An 18,085-nucleotide genomic window follows, 5' to 3' on the forward strand; every position below is an offset into this window, starting at 1 on the left:
CAGTGTTTACAGAGTGCACTTCTAAATTGACTGTGATAAGTGGCAATGCAATGTATTATGATTAGGGGTTTCTGGGAGACTCTTTAAGAAGGTTAACTGCAAGGCAGCTCTCAAAAGAAAGCATTTATCTTAGTGGTCATCCTTCAGTGTTTTATACTACTGAGATTTTTTGTGGGTGGTTAGAACCATTTTTTTGTGTTTTATTAGCTGTATCTTGAATACCTCCTACTAGCTGAATGACAGTTTAGGGTTATTAAATCTGTTCTTAGTACATTTTTTTATCCTTAGTTAATCTTGACTAAATATATGCTAGTGAGCAACCCTTTATTCTCAGTTGTTGCCCATATTTGTTAAAAAAATTATTCCATTTGACATTTGTTTAGGCTGAAGTTTGATAAAATACTGTATACAATATACTTTTTCAGTTTGGCGTTCAACAGAGACTTTCATGGATTTATTTCTTCTTGCATTATCTTATCTTCCCTTCCAGTATGCTAAGACTTCCTTTTCAAATTAAGTAATTTTTTCACTCCAGGACAGATGCTTTCACAAATGCAAACTCTGTGTGTGTATTGCTAGAGATCCCCAAGACTGCATTTTTCAGGTGTTACGTAACATTTATAAATGAGATACTTTGATATCATCTGCCTTCTCTAATCCTCCATAAGGTACTTATTTTTAATTAAGATTTTTCTTTGACACTACTTCCAGTGGCTTTACTAAAAGATTTGTATTATTTTATACTTTGTTTGTTTAAAAGCTATCTCTATTATCAGATTAATAACTGATCATTCCTCCAAGGAAAGGAATCTTTGTATTTGACTATGACTGAGGAATGGCCATTATCATTATACCTTGGCTAGATATTAGGAGGGAAAAATTTGCTGCTTTCTTCTGCAATTTATGGACATTACTCCTTGTTCTGTATGCCATGAATATAGAAAAAAGAAGCTCTATTTCAATTTTGACATAGCATTTTATGTTCTCATTATCATGTTGTCCCTCATAGACTCTTCATGGTAGTTTTTCCTGATGTTTTCTCATCAGTCATTTCTCTGCCTTTTTCCACATTTTTCACAGAGTACTGAATTAAGTATTTCAGCTGAGACCTTTTGTGTAGATGAAAATACTCACTTCTGCCTTGCAGTCTATTTTTGGTTTTACTTAATCTGATACTTGCCTTATTCGCAACAGATCACCAATATGGAGTTTCTCCTTACTCCTCTAGACAACATCTTTGGTTTGGAAAGACCAATTTTATTCCTGCCTTCATGGCACATGAAAATCCCCCCAATTCTGAAGCCTCATTGAAATGTAACAAGTAGATTTTCTAGTCCATCATTCATTAGTTAATGAAAACATTAGACAAACTGGAATTTTGGGTAGAACACATCTTGTGTAAATTCCTGGTCATCAGAGCAGTAGTGTTTCTTTCATCTATTCTTTTGTATTGCATATGAAGTGACATAAAGTATAGTCAGATTTTTGTGCAAATTCCCTTGGTACTTCTTAGAGGAAGCACTTGGTTTGTCAGCCCAGATCCCTCCGTTAATTCAGAGACTGTTGTATTCACTGCTCTCTATTAAGGAGACTTGCCTTAGGTTGCTGTGGGTTGTTGCAGTCAGCCTTTGCCAGAGGAGGAGAAATTTAATTTCATAAGTTTTGCTTTTCCAGTGAGAAGTTTTCCCTCCTCTCCTTGCACTAAGTAGCATATTATAGTGGAAGATATAAGCGAGGAATCCTAGGAATTACTCTATGAAGGTGAAAGACAAATGTACAGAATAACTACCAATTTGGAGCATTTGCTGTTATCTTTAATATATATTTTTTAATTTGAGGATTTACTTTTACTATGAGAAGTTAGACTTATTTTTTTTTTGTGTGTTAAAAATACTACCATGTTATTTGTATAACAGATTGGTTTGCCAAAAAAAGAGAGGAAAAACTACTAATAACAAAAGGGATTACTCTTTATAAATATTACTGTTAAAGAATGTCATTTAATCCACTGCTCTAATAAATTATTTTAAAATGTATTTTATTGCTATAATTTATTAAACAATAAGGAGACATTTTGGCTGCAAATAGTGATAACATCTCTGTAGAACTGTATTTGGATAGTAATTTTTTTCCTGACAAAGTAGATAATTAGGAATTATAAATTATGCTTGCACTCTTAGGCATGTTAGCTGAGACTGTAACAGGCTGTATGTTGTTCTTGGTGCCAAATCAGGTCTTGATTTTTAAAAATTCTAGCACTAAAACTCATGATGAGTTTGATTTTCTAGCAGCAAAGTAGAAGTGTATGACTTACCTGAGAGATTTAGGTAAAAACCTTGCCACCAGTTTGCATTTTTGAATGAAGTTGCTTTGTGTTTGTAGGTGAGAAAATTATTTTTGTCAGCCACTTTGCTGGCATCTTAACCTTGTTCCTAGTGGCCAGATAATCTCATTTCAAATGTTTGCTGCAAAAACAGCAATTTAAATTTTTTAGCAAGGTCACTGAATAGCTGAAATAAATTGCTTCTGTCCATGAGATTTTGTTCTTCCATAGGAAACTTGAAATCTGATGTCAAGTTAGCATAACAACTTTCACAGATGTGGGTAAACAAGTGTGCAATGTGTCATAAATAGGATATGATAAAATAGAGATCCTGATCTGTCCTGAGAGGCAGCTTCATAAATGCTTGGATCTCTTCACTTCCAGTGCCTCACAAGTGTGGGCAAGGGCTTTTTCCATCTCTGGCTTCCAGGGGCTTAGTGGGGGCTGGATCCTAGGCCATGCAGGAGTAAAGGAGGCTTTCCTCAGTTGCTCTAGGACAACCTGCATCTTTATTTTGTACTCTGAAAAAGAATAATAAAATCTTTGGGCTTCTCTGTCTTCCCTCTAACAGGAGTAGTTAATTAACAAGAATTAAAGCAACTGAGGTATCATTTGGTAGGATAGACCAGCTGCGCCAACCTCTCGTTAACCGGGATGCCCGGTTAAAGGCCGCTTAGGTTTGAGGTTGTTGCTGTTTGGATTATCCATGCTAATAAACATGGCTAATGTGCTGCCACATCCAGGAATATGTCTGTGCACACAGCTCTGTGCCCAGCCTGGGCAGGCCGTGGGAGCCAGCCCCAGTCTGGAAGCCATCAGCACGTTGTGTGGCACCGTGCCAGAGCTACAACACCTTGTCCCAGAGAGATGAGGCTTTGCAGCCTCTCAGCGGAGGCCACCTCACGTTTGGGTGCCTCCAAGAGTTTGCTTTTGATGTGTTCATCATCCCACGTGGCTGGGGAAGCGCTTCCCCAAAAATCCCCACCCTCGTGTTACGCAGTCGTTTCCTCCCAGCTCCACTTAAATTAACGACAAAGATTTAAAAAATATGTTGGCAATAATTTCGGGGTGGGGGGGGGGGGGCAGTTTAAACATATATGTGCTGTGGGTTTGATTCAAATCTTGGAGTGTCTCAGTGGACCACTTGTGGTGTCATTTGACAGCAGCTATTTCACATGACTATGAACCATCATTTCCTGGAAGTGCTTGATATGAGTCATTATTTCCTGGAATAAAGTGTTTGGTTACATATTTTCCCAAGATAGGAAAATCCCCATCAGCTGAGAAAATACATGCTAGGGTCTGCAAAATTTTGTGGGTTTGGGGCTGCAGAGTGCAGATTTCTCAAAGCATGTTGACTGTCTCTCCTCTCCCATGAAAGGTTTAACCTCATCTGTTACTTTAAAGTGGGCTGGATGTGACAGAATCCTATTATCAGATGTTGAAATGATACCAAATAATTCAGTAGTTCTGACTCTTCTTCCTCACTGGTCATGTTTGTGTTTTTACTGACAACTTAGAGGCAGTGACATGATCTAAACTTCAGAGAAGTAAAATTTCAGTATAGCTTCATGTCCTTTTCAACCTTTAATTGAATGATTTTATTAAATTTTTGGCTTTTTACAGCTGTAATATATGTTAAATAACTATATATAATTAAAAACCTCATAGGTGACAAGTATTTACTGTGGAATTTGCTGTTAGAGAGTAGACATATTGGGGCTGGCTGGCATGGAGTTAACCTACACAACTTAAGAATGAACCTAAATATATTCTAAATCCTTGGAAATTCTGAGATTTGGGTTTCTTTAACACTCAGAAAAAATAGGTAGGTAGGTTTGTGATGGTAGTATTAATCTTTATCTTGAGATATTATAACTGGAGTATTGTTACACTTATAACTAACTTCCTCTGTAATTTTATGTCATTGTGCTCTCAGAAAACTGCAGAGGAGGGAACCTTTTTTAATTTGGAAGAAGATATTCTATGCCTATATGCAATATGCTGTTTCCTTTTCTTTGGCTTTAAAGTCACAGAATACCTTTATTTCTGCCAGAGAACTTGTGTTATCATGCCTGACATCTGTGGGGGAGGTGAGGCCCTGGCACAGGTGCCCAGAGCAGCTGTGGCTGCACCTGGCAGTGCCAAGGCCAGGCTGGACAGGGCTTGGAGCATCCTGGGACAGTGGAGGTGTCCCTGCCATGGCAAGAGTGGCACTGGATGGGCTTTGAGGTCCTTCCCAACCCAAACCATTCCATGATTTTCTGATAAATTGCTTGCTTTCTGCAAGTTCAGAGGAAATGAATAGAATAGCAAATCACCTCTTTTTTTCAATTTTGGTGCATTTAAAATCTGCTATTTTAATGAAAATGTTATGGAAAAGGTACTTGAGCACAACAGATCAACAAACTGACAGTCTTTTACAAATTACTACACAGCAATTTTTATGCATTTTTATGAGGTTTATAGAAAAACAGTGTACCTATACTTCATTTCAAATTAACATTATGGATATGCGACCCTCTGATGTCTATTTTTTATATAATATTGGTTATTTAAAATAATTAATAACTATAATTTAAATTAAGACTGTTGGAGTCTTACAGCATTCTCTTTTAAACATCATTTAACTGAGATTTGAATGAACAAGACAGAATAATAAATGAGACTATTAAAGTGTATGAATAAAATGCAACTGTTTATCTAAAATTGATCCATGTCACATAACTTTGCCTAAAATAAATGGGTTGTTTTTCTTTGACTCCATCAGAAATATTGTCCTATAAATATTTATATTAATACATTAGGAACTTTGAAATAAAAGTGAAGTAACTTTCTTGACATTTTTGCTGGCAAGAAAAGGACTGTGAAAATTCCAAACTTTTAACTCACCTTGACTGTATGAAGTTCACGAGCCATATTCTTACATTTATTAGCAGTTGGAGCCTAAGGTTAATTTATGATTCATTTATCCATGTTTATTTTTTAATGATTAATCTTATATAGTTCTGGGAAAAGGTGCAGACCATAATGTATTCTTTTCTAAAAGCTATTAGGTATTATGTGCTCTTTCTTGGCTGATAAGTCGTAGTCTGTCACTGAATACATTGCAGAAAGTGAATATATTTCTTTTATTTTTGAAATTAAAGGGAAGATTATGGCCTTGCCAGAGCATGAGCATTTTAGATGCTGCAAGATCTCTGCTTTCAACTGCATGTTGTAAAAAATTGCCCTTGTCTTATTTCCTTACAAACCCTTGTGAGTGTCTGTCTTATCCCGTATTTATCTGAGTGCTGTAAGATTCTGCTTGCCCTCTAAAACTGAGGGGTCAAGATTGCAAAGGAAATTATTTCTCATGAACAATAAGATCAAAAAACTGGTATTTTAACTTTCAGAAATATATTTTTGTGTTGACAGAGCACATGATAATAAATCCATAGGAAAACATATAAGTAAATATGAGGAAGATATCCAGCAATTCCTGCACTGAGAACCCAAGTTAACAGGATAATATAAAAATTGGTTTTATTGATATCACTTTTTTTTTTCTATTAGTCAATCTCTGTGATCTGGATAAGTCAAAAGAGCTTTGTTTAAAGTATTCTAGAATTCAGGAAAGTGAATTACAAAAAAAAAAACCTGAAGATTTTTAAAAGCAAGACATTTCACAGAACTATTGTTAGATATCATATTGTAGTAAAATACTGAGATAAATGGTTGATGAAGCAAATAATGAAAAGTCTATAAAGAGAAACTTTTGGCTAATTAGTTTATTTCATTATTTGGTTAGACCTGACAGTGTTTGCTATTTGAAGTGTTCCAAAGGTAGGTGATTGTTCTCTACGTGATTGAAAGAAACATCTCACATAGTGTGGTATAGCAGTATATATTGTTTTCATGAGAATATAAAAAAATTTATTTTATTTTATTTTATCAGACAGGAAGCTTTGCTCGCTGCAATTAGTGAAAAAGATGCAAATATTGCCTTGCTTGAGCTGTCTGCTTCAAAGAAAAAGAAGACTCAAGATGAAGTAATGGCTCTTAAACGAGAGAAGGACAGATTAGTACATCAGTTAAAACAGCAGGTGGGGAGACTTTACTTTTCATACTTTCATAGCAACAGAAAACTGTTTTATTTGTACTGTTTTATGCTGATGTCCTTTTGGAAGTGTTCAAGCCAGGTCTGACACATGTCAGCAGTTGCACAAGGTAGGATGTGTTCCATTTATGTGTTTATTGCTTCTCTGGAGTTGTTAAGGATTAGCTGCACATTTGCTTGGCTCATATTATATGCAGCTAATACATTTTGTTTTCCCTCTTCATATGGTTTCCAGCCTTAATTCTGTGAAAGAGGACAGCAGATGCTCTTTGCATAAAGCAAGTTCTGTCCATTCTGTTTACTCTTTTTAACCTCCTCTTGTTCAGTTATTTGCCTATCTGATGTAAAATAATTTTGTTTTCAGAAGGCTTCAGGCTTTTTGAGAGGTTATCTAGAAATTGTGATTATCCTTAAAATAAATTCTCAAATGGATAAAAATCACTGTGTCTTCAACATTATAAGTAATTTGAGGTTTAAATAAAAAAGTATACAGTTTAAAAAAACTTCTAGAAACAGATATTATCACATATCTTCTGGCCATGATGCAGTTGTCTCTCAGGTCAGTCAGCTGCCCAGGATACATTTCATCAAAATCTATATGATAAATAGGCAGACATGCTTCATGCTTTTTATCACTTATCATTGTGCTGCACCAGAGCAGATGCTGTTGAGTTCCAAATAATTTTAGGGATTTTTGTTTTGGTTTGCTTTGGAAAAGAGTGGGTACTTATTTTCTTTTTTAGACATCTCCCTTTTTTGCCTTCATCTTAGGTTACTGAAGAGTAAATGAATACACCCCTTTGCCATGTTCCATGATACCTTTAAATATTGTGGATTTAAAAAAAATGTCCATCAGAGAACTCAGCAATCGTTTTGTTGTTGTGCTTGTTTTGTTTTGGTGTTGTACCTTTAAGCTGTAGCTGGAAAGTGTTCAAAACTTTATTCAGACAGAGAGAAGGAAGAAGATTGCTAGAGAAGCATTGTGTTGGATAACTTCAGTTAGAATTGTAACCAAATACTTCAAATACCTCCATTATTTATAGCGATAAAGATCTTCAGTAAAGCTATTCAACTAGATTAAATTGATGCCAAAATAATCTCCCTGTTATCTCAGACACCACAAAAAAAGAGTCACCAGGAACAGGAATGTGGTTTAACTAGGTCACCCCTTTACTACACTTAAGAATTATCTGATAATAGAGGTTGTAGACTTCACTCATACTTCTTTAATCCCTTTGGGGAGAACCACTCTCTGCCCCCAGAGGTTTCTGATGTGCATCCAGCACAAAGCCCTGCTCTGACCTTGCTGGGCAGGGGCAGGGGCAGATCCCCCTGTGTGGTTCAGTTCCTCTGTTTCCTTGAGAGATGCTCTCTCGAGCTATTTCTGATCCTCAGGAACCTCAGTGAATATCCAGCTGCAGCATTGCTTGTTTTCTTCTGCTCTTATTTGTCCCACCCTCCATTTCCACTGTTGATACACTGCTGAAAGAGAGAATTCAAAAAAGACCAGTTTCTCCAGCCTAATGCAATCATCAAAGGAGAAATATTTATAAATATTAGAAGATGAATCACTAGATAATGCTAAACATAAAGCCCTAAATTCATCCCTGTTCTATATTATAACAGGAATTTTTACTTTGAGAGGCAAAATAACATATTGGTCCATGATTAAAAATTCTTATTCCTCTCATATACATCCATATTTTCTGGCCTTTGTGAATGTTGAATACATTGTGTAAACCCCTATTAATACATTGATTTTAAAATAATTTGTCACAATTTTTCACACTACAAAATAAAAAGAGGCATCTCAGAGAAGTGAAATATTCTGCCTTTGTCAGGAAATGGGAATATTTATGATTTATTTTAATAAAGCTACAGATAGGCATGTCATATTTTAAAGATTAAAATGTTATTTATATGAATGTGTTGAGCTATCTTTTTATGGATTGTGACTGTGTGAGTTTAAGTAAATGTTCTGTTATTTTTAAGCTGGAAGAGAGAATTGTTTTTATGTCAAAACCTAGATAACCTAGAAAAATTATTTGCATCACAGTGTATTCAGCTGTAAAATTAGTAATAATAATTCTGACCTCTGTGTTGTAAACACATTTTCTCACAAGAAACAAACATTTAATTGTAAAAATTTAAATACAATTTAGCAGCTGCAATCTGTCAGTTAAATATTTCTTGCTTACTGCTTAAATAATTGGGAAACATAATAATGCACTCCCAGCAAAACAAGACCACTGGCATTGCTTTGATTTATAGACCAAATGCTACATTTTGAAAGCTGTAGTACTTTGTAGTAGGCTTAAAAAAAAACCTTTCAGTAATACAGTATTAAACAAAATTACCATGTGGTCTTGGCTGAGTGATTACATAATGTGCATAATCACCCTGGCCAAGATTCCTTTTGAGAATTCTGAGAAGGTATTTTTAGATAAATTTGTACAGTGATGCAATCCTTCATGAAATAATTAGCTAAAAAAATCAATTTTTGGAATGTCTCAAGAGATTTTTGGGAAGAACAGAAGACACTGCTGTTATTGATTCATCCTGAATTTGGATACTGAGAGAAAATGTCCCAGTTGTCTCTTTTCACTTGTAGGATATAGTGCCAAAAATGTAAGTGCAGTTGGCCAAAATGCAAGGTCTTCTAACTCCTTGAGAGCATTTTATTTTTCTTCTCAAAACATGAAATTGGAAACCTTTCCAGTACTTTCAGGGCTGCAGGTGTACAGAATACTCTGGCCAGAGGCAAAGCTGGTGTTTGGCAGAATTTTTTAGTTCACTGCTCTATATTTCATCACATCAACATATTGCTAATGCAACAAAAAGGGTGAGAAACAATCAAGGAATTTTAAAAATGTGTGTTATCACGCTTCCTCAGCAAACTAACAGCTAGCAATATTTTCTTCTGCATGCAATACACAGAATTATTTCTTACTAATTAACCTGTAAATATTTTAAAAAGCTCTTTCACCAGCAAATGAGTAAAGTGGAATTGTGGGCAGTGTGTTGCCTTTCATATACTGTTCCAGTTAAATACTTCAGAAACCTTGCTACTCTGATATTATGGTGGTAACATCAAGCATTCAAGAATAACAAAATAGCCCAAGTTGTATTTTCCCTGATTAATTCAGCTTTATTGCACTGTGTATTTTATGATATTGAAAGGGTTTATTTTACTGTATGAGAAAAAGAATATTACTAGAAGTTGTTGTGATTATGATTATTCTGGCAGCCTAAAATATTTTTCTGCAGCACTGTGAATTAATTAATTGCATTTAAGCTCTCTATATGTTTAACAAGTGTGGTAGCAGAAAAGTCAGGCACTGTTTTTTTACAGTGTCATTACAGACATTGTTATCTGCAGCACTTGTGAACAGCAGCAGCTCTGGGGTTGGTTCCTCATCACTGTTGCTTCAGTTTTAGATGCTATACTAATTTCATCTTTCTGATTGCCTTGAATTGCACAGGTGTGAGTATTGTAGGACCACATTAATTTTATTATTATTCTTGTTGTTATTGTATTGCTGCTGCTGTTTACACAGATCTGCTTCAGGCAGACATTGATTGTGAGTTGAATTGTGCAGTATTACTGCACAGTGAGTAGAATCCATGTTAAGAAGCCATTCACATGGGTACTGCAGACATAATTGGCCACTCTGCTTCTTTTTTACCTCTTGGGTTTATGCTGTTTACTATTACTCATAATATTGGTCTTGTTCAAGCTTTAAGCGCCTAATTTTAAACGAAAGAGAAGTTTGAGACCCTTGAATTTTAGTTTTATTTCTGTTGCACTTATACTACACAGGTTCATTGTTTATTTTGGACAGGTAAGAATAGATGGCCTAATAATTTCCTAATCAGCCTGGTTGTTTTTTCCTTAAAAGTTCTCGGCAAATGTAAGAAAATGACTTTTACTCTCTGATTTTAATGTGGCTGTTCAGATCCCATTTATGTCAATACAAGGCATTCAGTGGCCTTACTATATTAAAAATCTTTTTAGTTTATACTTTTCTATTAAGTAGAAATAGCCTAAAGTAATATTTCTGCATGTCTCAACACTGGGGTTCATCTTCCTAATTTTTGATCTGATTTTTAATCTGTGTTTTTGAACACGGGTCATGACAGTGATTGCAAGTGGATTGCATCTCAGTTTTGCCCAGTGCAGGTTCCTGTAGGGGTGGAAGTGCAGTGCCACTTTTCCCTGTAGCTTAACACAGGAGGGGCACAAGGTGGGCAAGGCAATGTGTGAGTGGAGCTAAAAGCCTTTGCCTGAACAGTTTAGTTGATTCAAAAGACATTCTGTGTTGGAAAAGTACTGAAAATGTTGGCATTGCTCTCATAACACTTTTCACATATTCTCAGTAAGAACTGACAATTTATATCATAAAATTTGATGGACTCAGGTCATAGCTGGATATGGCATCACTTTTTCCTCCTTATGCTCTCAGGAATCCAAAGTCTTTTGCATGGTATTTTTACAGAAACCCTTTCCAATCAGAGGGGCATCTTTTGCCTTTAGCAGTCAGCCCCTGAAAGCACCACAGCCTTGGTACATGAGCCCTTTCCTGCTTTAAAATCTGTTTTTCTTTGTTCTCTGTTCAGAGTTTTTTGATTCTTGAAGGATCTGTGTCACAACATAAGCCAGGCTGTGGCTCAAGGCAGCCTTTTTTCACTGGTGATAATCTGGTCTTGAATTTATCCTAGAACTTTGTTCAGACAAATGGTTTAACTTCCCTAAAACTGAAAATCTTAAATGGAAAAAGTAGGTAATGCAGATATAAAATAATATATATATTAGCACTGGAACTTTTGTAATTCTGGATCTGACTTGCTTGGTAGGGTGAAAATGGTTATTAAGTACCTCAAATAAGAATAGTGAATATCCCCATTATAACAATCTGAGCTCCCAAGCCAAAAGGATTTTTCTCCATGTGACATGTTTTAAACAAATCCTTATGTTCTACTGCAATGTACCCCGTGGTAATAAGACTAAATATAGTTTAACATTTGATCTCAAATGCAGTGCTAAGTAGCCAGCTACTAAAAAAAATACTGTGAAAACTGGGTGTCAGATATTTCTGATGCTGTAATTGTGGATAAAACTGGTAATTCTTACAATCCAGCATCAAAAATAAATTAGTGATAAGGTGTCTGTATTAAGCATATCAAGACAGTGGTGGGATGTTATCACCATTTCAGTCTGTATTTAAATATATGACTCATGCATTGAAATGTATGTTTTATATAGCAATTTTTGTTGCATACAATGGAATAAATGCAGTAATTTCAATTTAAGCTACATTTTCTATATGATACAAATGGGAGACCTGGGCTTGGTATTGAAACTGTAAAACTTACAGCTGAAACTCACTATTCAGATATAAAAGATGGTGAAAAATGACCAATACTGCCAACAAGAGATTTTCAGTTTCTAAGGTCTTATTTAGCTGCTGAAGTTTCTGATTCATGTCTGGTTTTAAATAATTATTAAGGGGAAGTATGTTTTTGATGAGTTATTTCCTGTTGTAAAAAGGAAAAAAGAGCACCTTCCTTCTTCCGTTGCTTGTCTGTTTTTAGTAGGACCTGGCCTGAGATGTCCTCAGGCAGCTACAGTTTCAGAGCTTTAATTATGATTTTTACCCACTGCTTTGTGTCTATGTTCTTACATACTTCTATGTAATTACCCAGGCTAGTAGTAGGACTCAGACAAATACCTTTAGCATGACTTGAGCCTATACATTACTGAGTATGCTGTATTATTACAAGATATTTCCTGCGCTTCAAGCCATACTTTTAATTCACAGAGCTTTAAAAGACTTCAAAACCACAAGTTCTAAATGCAGGAAAATGCACAAAAAGCGTCAGACGGTCCATGTTCTATTCAGCATAGCTTTGTTTAATCACAAGTGTCAGAAAAGTTGAAATTTGGCCTCAGTACTTCAGATAAGTGTCTGCTTGGCACTTGGAAGTGCTGCCTGTCTCTGGCTGCCAAGTGTCCAATATCCCAGCTGGTGTTTGGAGGCTGTTGTCCTTCAGCTTGTGAAGAGGGAGGCTTGCTCTGAGCTTTAACTTCTTTCAGGGTAAGTCAGTCACATTTTGTCATCTGGCAAAGCAGCAGGTGTAATGGTTGTTGATATCACTTAAATAGTACTCTAATTAAAAAAGAACTGAAGTGTCTGTAAAGTTTCTATGCTCAGGTTCAACACTGAATTACCAGACCTGAGTCTTCAAAAAGATTTACATAGAAGTTGCTTTGCAGTGTTGCAGAGGAGTCAGAGTATTAATTTGTCCAGCAATTGATTTTGTATTTTCCCTGTGTGGAATGTTGGATTTAATGAAAACTTGGAAAATAGAAAATACCTTTTCTTAATCCCTATTTACTGTCCTGTGAAGGCAGACAGGGCCTGAGCATCAATTATTCTGAGTTACATGTTACAGATGATAAGAATTCTAAGATTTAAATGTAAAAACACCGTGTGAGTTAAGTAAATATAGATGTGAAAAATAAAAATATGTGTACTTTACTAGCATGAAAACTTGACTGTGTCCCTTAAATTGTTTGGAACAGTCTTATTCTAATGAGGTAAAACCTAAAAAGAGTTAAATGCAGAGTAGCCAAAGTTTTCTGCAGTGTGCTATCATGCACACTCTGAGCCTGCATGCATCCTGTCTCTCACACTTTCCAAGACAAGTCATACACTATAACAGGAAAAGAAAAACATGCTTATTAGCCCATTTGGAATTTTAACAGGGAAAAATTTGTGTTCTTCAATGGAGGCAGGAAACAAAGCAGCAAAACCCATGTTAAAATGTAGTTAAGAGTAAGAATATAAGAACAGATTACATTACAGGGATGTTATAAAAAGAAAATGCATAATTAAAGCACTCAGTAAAACATAACACAGCCCCGTGGTGATGCATTCCAACACCCATACGGTTATGATTATCATACTTATTTAGCATTTGCAGTTGCTGCTTAGTTAACATACTACAATGTTTTTGTTATCTTTCACTTACTGATGAGTGCTTGCAAACTTAAGAGTCTTAACCTCATTTTTATTCCATTGGAGTTTTCTTGGTGTCTAAAACCTCCCCGCATAAGCAACAAAGAAGTCTGAATTGAATATTATTGTATATTTATACTCATTGAAGACAAGAGTATAATTTATTTTGGAAATAATTAGCATGATTTTGTTAGTATTACACTGTTAATAGTGGCCTGAATAATTAGCATAAAGTGATACAATCTCTGGAAGTCTATTAAATCCACTTCTTCCATGCAGCTCTAATACTGGCAGAAGATCCTTCAGAGCAGTAACAGGTTAACAGATCCTCTGGCTTGTGGAAAAATGACCCTTCTGTCAAAGCCATACTTGATGGGTGTGTTTTAACAATTTGTCTCATTTCATCATGTGGATTGAAGAAAAGTGCTACCCTTAAAAATGGAGCAGTCTCAATGTTTGGCTTTCTAGCAATAGCCTTGGAATTTTCTTTTCTTCTACAGCTGGATAGTTAGTGAAACAGTGCCCCAAAGGATATCAAAAGTTTAAACTGAAACATTGCAAAGGAATCTCTTCTAAGTATCTTTTCTAGGTGGCAGATTTTCTCACTCTTTGGCTTATTTTCACATCACTTGTGAAGGATGCAGGTATCTCTATAGGCTTGAGATGCTAAAAGCAGGTGGAACAATGACAGTGAGGTTGAAGATGATTTTTTAGAGGCTCCAAGGTTGGAACTTGAACTTGTTATTCTTGATCTCAGAAAAATATTTAATTCTGATGAGACAACAAAAGTGGAATAAAGGAAAACTTGCTGAAGAGGGTTTTAAAAAAAAGGATTAGTGAACTTTATTATGGTATGGAAATACAGGCTTTATATGGCATTTAATTTTAGTTTTCTTTGTAGCTTGTGGTAACTCTTTCATTATCAAAAGTCACCATAAGGGTTACTTAGAAGCACAGGATTCTGTGGTGCTTCCTCAAATGCCTTTTGTAACTATTCACCTAGACTGTCTTCCTCTGTTGCAGAAACGTGGTAGTCTACATTGTTTGTTGTAATATTTTGGGTTTTTTTAATAAGCAAATACACTGTTTTTATAAAGTAATGATTTTATGCAAACTTCTATAGTCACTCAAAAGATTGTGAGTGACAAGTGTAATTTCTTGAACTTCAGGGGTGTGTGACAGCATTTGCTGTCCAACATTTAATGAATGCCAAATAGCAAATCCAATATAAATTGTATTTCATGGCAGTTTGTGATTTCTGAGTTGTGCAGCCGTAGAAATGGTAAGAAATTCTTTCCTTGTTTTCAGATGACAACAATTTTCAAAGAATGTGCAAAAATGCAAATTGTTCTAATTCAAAACCTGATTTTATTTGGTGAGAGTAAGGCCAGAACTGGCTTAATTAACAAACATTTTGTTAATGCAACTCTGTTAATGCAACTCAGGCTTGAAGCACTGGATTCATAGAGGAAAACCAATTGCAGTTGCACATGTTTTCATTAAATCTAGATCTAGTCCAATAATTCCTTCATGCAGCTACTGGATAAACTTGCTGAACACTGTAGTCTGGAGAATGCAATTCTTTAGATCATTTCCCTTTTCTGTTTTCTAAAATATTGTCTCAGGAGAAAAAAAGCTCAGCTAAAATCACCTGTTATTAAAGATTACGAAGACTAGAATTAAATGCCTGCCTCATGAAATTTTTAGAGTTTTTTGTGGAATTATTAGGATGGAGTTAGAATGTGGGATTATTTTCAAACAGTGAGATTGCAAGAAAAAGAGTTTCTGTGTCATTAAAGACAAGAGGCCATTGCAGAATCAAACCTAGAATGTGGGTCTCTAGGTTTTTTTTATTTTGTGCTCTAAGAAATGGACCCCAGAATAGCTCCAGGGCATCTTGCAGGTTTTATATCTGCCTCCTTCTCATATAGGGAAAAATCCTACCCTATTGAAAGTGAATATTCTAGAAATATTTCAAATTCCATTAAATGAAAAGAGATTGAGAAGAAAATGCTAAGGAAAGTAATAGCTATTGAATTGTATTACACCTATATCCCAGAGCAACAAATCTTACTATTTTTCCTCATTTGAACCTCATTCATGAGAGTTTCGTTGTTAACTTGATCCAGATGACAGATGAAAGCATAGTTCCTTATTGCCACCTTGCTAAAATATTTTGTAAAAGACAGTTTTAATATTACAGTTTTACAGTTACAGATTGCTGTTAAGCTATTTAGTCTGTTACCAGTCAATCAAAGACTTTCATTTCACTTTGGTATATCCTTTCTTAAACTCAACAGACTTTTAGGAGGACAAGAAATATCTGTCAGTTTTCTTGCAATGCTAGGTCATAAATTCTTTGGTAAGTGGGTTAAAAATTCAGTTACACATACCATTCATGACCTTGACAGCTTAGCAAATAGTGATATTGAATGATCAAAGACAACTGTTTCAAGCCCTAAGGGTTAATATACCTGTGCAAGTAGATCTAAGCTGCTTTTAATTCCTTGATCATTCCTTTATTTCAAAATGGATGCAGTATTTTTTTAATGTAGTCAATAAATTGAGTGCAAAAAAAAAAAAATCTGAGGACACAGTTTAGGCTAGAACTAATAAGGCCATACATGGTCTTTAGGAGATAATTAATTGTTGCATTTTACAAATTGACATGTTTTTCTTTTCTAGTATAAAATCAAATTAAAACAGGTTCCTTCTCAGGTGTAGGCCTGTTGTTCTCTAGACATTTTCAAAAAGAACTGTTAGCATGACAACTTTTTTGTCAGAGCTGTGGCTATGTAAATTTTTTGCAACCCCATTTTCAGGTGTGAGAGGAGAATGTGAATCCAAGTTTGGCCTGTGCAATATAACTATGTCAGATAAGGTGTGACTTGTGCAAAGTAACCAGTGGTGCACATGAGATATTGCACAGGCTGAATGCATGTGTGATCACCACTCTAATTTTCATTTATTGTATATTTCAAGATTCCATTTCTTGATCATCCAGAAATGTCAGTATTGAATAATGTGCTGTGCTTTCTAAGCAAATTTAAGAAAAGATCTTGGGTGTCCTTGAATAGGAACTTTCCAGGCATGCTGAAGATGCTGCAGGAAATGATGGCATTGCCAGGTCACTGTGTGGCATTGCCAGGTCACTGTGTGGCATTTCCCCTCTCAGGCAGCACTGAAGCAGCCCCTGAATGTGTTACTCCGGCACCCAGACCATGAGGATTTTCCTTTGGCTGATAAACCAGTGTCCCAACACAAAAACAACTTTCTGTGTGTGCCTGTATGTAGGTATAGGGGTGTGAAGCCTTGGGGTCCTGAACAAATTCCAATGTGGTTAATTAATTCCTTCCTCAAATGAAAATGTAGTTGGCGTTTCAAAGCCTGCTAAATATCAAAAGTTAGTAAAGGGAGAAAACAGAAGTGATGTTAGAGATTTTTGTTTAGAAGGATGTGAAAAGGATTGTACTGTTCCTCGGGATAGCTTTACTTTTGTTCTTCTCCAGAAATCCTCCTGCTTGTCCTCAAAAATCTTGCTTTTGAAAGTTTGAAATCATAAGGTTTTTGTACTTGTTAAGTCAAAGCTAAGCATACCTGTAAAATACAGTTCAGTGTGGAAATGTGGCACTAGGAGTAGCTAAAACAGAGACAAACAGAACATCAAAATTATATCTGCTACCAGTTGAAGAGCTAACAAATAAAAACAAAAAGCTTTTAAAAGTAATGTATTGCGAGGTAAGTTGCATCATTTTAAGCAATTCATGGCAGTTTCAAGTCATAATGAAGTTTGGATGGTTTGATGGTTACTTGAGTGGAAAATAAGTTCTCATTTCATATTTCTTGTATATTTTGCTCCCATAACAGGCACACTAAAGGAAGACTACTAGAGCATTAAAATTTCTTTGTGCACATTTTACTGCAATCTGGCATGCAAAAGGAAGAAACATAAGAAGTAGTTTATTTATATTTCAGCACCAAATTAGAAAGATGACATCATTCATTTACAGTTCCTATCCCATGACACACCTAATCCCCAACACCTCATTACAGAGGACACTTTTAGGATTGCATATCTCATCTTGTTTAACTTTTGCATTCTTTATGGAATACAGTTGAAAGGTAGGAAATTTAAGGCTGTTCATTGATAAGAAAATAAACTAATAAAATTTTAGGAGCTTCCCCAAAGAGGCAGAGTATGACAGTGTTTATAGTAAGTGGCTTATTATTTGTCTATTAATTCTCCATCTTTTCCACTCTTTAGTTCAAAAGGCCTTCCTCTTTGAATCTAAAGACAAATAGACCAATCATGATGATTTAGATTGAGATGATCTTTTAGCAGAATCATAGAAAGTTGCAACTGAAATTCATACAGCTGTTTTCTTCCATCTTTGTATTTGGGAGGGGGAAAATAAACTATTTCCAGCTGTGTAGATTCTTCTCAGTCTATACCATACTGTGAAAATGCTCTTACAGTGCTATGGAGATACTCAGAAAGTCTGACAGTGCATATCTGACTTGTGATGTTTCCTTTATCTTTTTGATGGGGTTGCTGTGAGGGTTTGGTTGGGTTAGTTGGTTGTTTCTACTTAAACTGAAGACAGCTCCCCTCCTGTAAAGAAGTTTTCTCTGATCCTTTATTGA

At 35.5% G+C, this 18,085-nt stretch overlaps 1 protein-coding gene across 18 annotated transcripts in view; it reads left to right on the top strand.

Annotated features, from left to right (window-relative positions):
- The window catches only part of ERC2 (ELKS/RAB6-interacting/CAST family member 2), a 413,687-nt gene that overhangs the window by 271,884 nt on the left and 123,718 nt on the right, over positions 1 to 18,085 (top strand). For all 18 annotated transcript variants that reach the window (XR_014958159.1, XR_014958156.1, XR_002465646.4 and 15 more), the window contains one exon: positions 6,261 to 6,408. Coding sequence is in view for 1 of the 18 variants with exons in the window: in XM_021532844.4 (XP_021388519.1) it covers positions 6,261 to 6,408 (148 nt within the window). In the remaining 17 variants the exon portion in view is untranslated. The remainder of the gene's footprint in view (positions 1 to 6,260; positions 6,409 to 18,085) is intronic.

The sequence above is a fragment of the Lonchura striata genome, chromosome 12 (assembly GCF_050655825.1).
Source record: "Lonchura striata isolate lonStrDom1 chromosome 12, ASM5065582v1, whole genome shotgun sequence".
In the NCBI taxonomy this organism is placed as follows: Eukaryota; Metazoa; Chordata; class Aves; order Passeriformes; family Estrildidae; genus Lonchura; species Lonchura striata.